At 44.9% G+C, this 2,604-nt stretch overlaps 1 protein-coding gene across 1 annotated transcript; it reads left to right on the plus strand.

The window, feature by feature from the left end:
- Positions 1 to 702: 702 nt before the first annotated feature.
- Positions 703 to 1,028, plus strand: SARC_07166 (hypothetical protein; the record flags this gene model as incomplete). Its single annotated transcript, XM_014298903.1, has 1 exon — positions 703 to 1,028. A coding segment is annotated over one exon (326 nt), but the record flags the coding sequence as incomplete, so codon positions are not given.
- Positions 1,029 to 2,604: the final 1,576 nt, after the last annotated feature.

The raw sequence follows: 2,604 nt of genomic DNA on the forward strand, positions 1-2,604 counted from the left end.
TATTAATTGAACCTTTCCCATTTAACTTATCAGATATTTGGATGAGGCCATTAAAAGGCCTCAGTAAAATAGCAAACATAAAAGAGTTGGTCTAGTTCTATTAATAGAGCTTTATTTACTTTCCAATTTTATTTATTTCTGAATACTTCGGTAGCGAGATGACTCACCCGAATATAGGTTTCTAGGGACTATTAAAGTTACCTAGTTGATCCTCCGATAAGCCAACCAGATGTGCCAGTCTGATGAAGGCTAAGTCGGTAATTCTTGATAGTGGCAAGTTATTGGTTAAGACAATAACTAAAGACGTCAAGAGTATTTTTTTCTTTTTTATATATTTTTTTCTAAAGATAGGATTTTATGAGTCTCTCGGATTTGCCCCAGAATAGGGCGACAACGAAAGACTAAATAAAATCCCTTCGGCGGAAACAGTACTGAGAGGATTATATATAGGCAATGTCTCAGCCTCACAATCCCTCAGAGTATTGCTGTTTTCATGAGGCAAATCTAACTTTATTAAGCGTCTCATTTCATTTATTTATATCGATATTTACACGATATATAGAATTTACCTACGCGTTTATTTATTCTAAGGCATTAGTATCGCCTTTATTAGACCGAATCTTACAATTTAAGTTATATACATAATTAATTACTGGCTACAAGAACCGCAAACCAAAGGCAAAGGACCAAGAACTACACAAAATGGCAACGCGTGAACTCCGCTTCCGCCTGCTGTATCCGGGGGAAGAAGACCGCTATCAACTCGACACTCCACTGGAACATCACTGCTTTAGTAGCCTCTCATTTCGCATCCCGACGATAGTAGCTCCTTACATCACAAAAAGGTATATGTTCACGCTAGAAAAGACCCCGGCTGGTCTCACATGCATAGGCTGTGGTAGAACCCCATTTACTACCTCACACTTCACATGTCCAAACGTGATGCCCTATGTGTCCAAACTAATCACACCTCGACAAGAAGTCGCAGTAGATAGCAACCTTATCGATGCCCTCTGCTCACGCAAACGGTATACGGATATGCTTACCCTCTACGACCAACTACAGTACCTACACATGGGCCCCGTTGCGCCAATGCCCATCACAACTTTGGTGCACACATTAGGCATTGATAGTATGCACCCACAAAATATCTTCACATGGCCATCATTGGAGATAAGACGCAGCTTCGAGCAACCAAATAGACTCTTGTGGATCGATACACACAACATTGACTTTAACACGCTTCACCCTGAAGCATGTGCATACATCGTAATCCCACAGTACTGGAAACGGACACTTCCCAATCACCACATACACTCACTCTTCGACATCGACCAGGATATAGACAAAAACATACCCTTAGATATCACACTAGCATGTATCTGTAACAGTGTTACCCCACCTGACTTGATCAATCGCTGGCGAATATCCTTACGGCAGCTATGTATTGACTTGAAACTGAATAGCTTATATATCACGACCCACACTGCGATGAAACGTCCTCCACCCCGTCCCCATCCCCCCTGAAGGCCTACCGGCAGGCACAGTCGCACATAGCGGCCCGGTGATGAGGTAGTGAGGAAAATGTAACCTTCGTGCCACTACACTTACCTCATATTTAGCTCCAACGATATTCATACTTTCGTCAGTATATCGCCAATTCTTGTGTCAAGTCAGCCAAGGTACCTAGTACAGATATATACACGATATAACAAATAGAAAACCCCACCCATCGCCAAACCAAAACACAAACGACCAGCCAGAACAACCTGATCATGCAGACTGCCCTTCCCTGAGAAACAGGGCCACGGCATCTGCCAACACCTGCCGGTAGCCACAAGTCCATTCTGGACATCAAGGCATTGTATATAGCAATAGTGTGTAAACAAATAAAGATACCTAAACCCTAAAACAGCAACCCTATACCCTAAAACCCTAAAACAGAAATCCTATGCCTTAAAACCCTAAAACAGCAACATTATTGCCTGGGCTCCGCCTATATGGAAGGATGCGTTGGACCCCCCTATTCGAGCGCTTTAACTCAGCACTCATCCAAGCAGCAGCCATCATCACGGGCACTAAATACCCTCGGTTTCCCAAACATCAAACAAACTTACTTCATTTTTGCGGCCTGCTCCCCGCGCGACCATTCGCGTACTACCTCGGAGGTTGCCTGGGAATACAACTCGACTCAATGGCAAGCAAAAATCCACTTACCCCTCTGACGCAACCCGCCTGGGCCCACGATAAACCATCACTGCTGCGCTTCCCGTACAGAATCTATGCTCACCTGAAAACTGTACACAAAACCACGGGCGGGTGTACACCCGACCATGTAGCCCTCCGCCAACGCTGTGACGACATCAGGAAGAACTCAACAAAACGTTGCTCCAACAAGAAGATCGCGGCAATGGCCCGGCGCCAATACTACTACCAACTGGTTATGGGCAAACCGCCAACCTCAAACCGAGACACAACCAGACACGACAGCTTCAATCGCTGCTTCGAGTCTATACCAATCCGGCTCTGTGCTATGATTGTAACGATTACGTACATGTTCACATTGCTCGACTACCGCACCGACGGCTGTCTCTGCCCTGTTTG

Source organism: Sphaeroforma arctica (genome assembly GCF_001186125.1).
Source record: "Sphaeroforma arctica JP610 unplaced genomic scaffold supercont1.549, whole genome shotgun sequence".
NCBI classification, from domain to species: domain Eukaryota; class Ichthyosporea; order Ichthyophonida; genus Sphaeroforma; species Sphaeroforma arctica.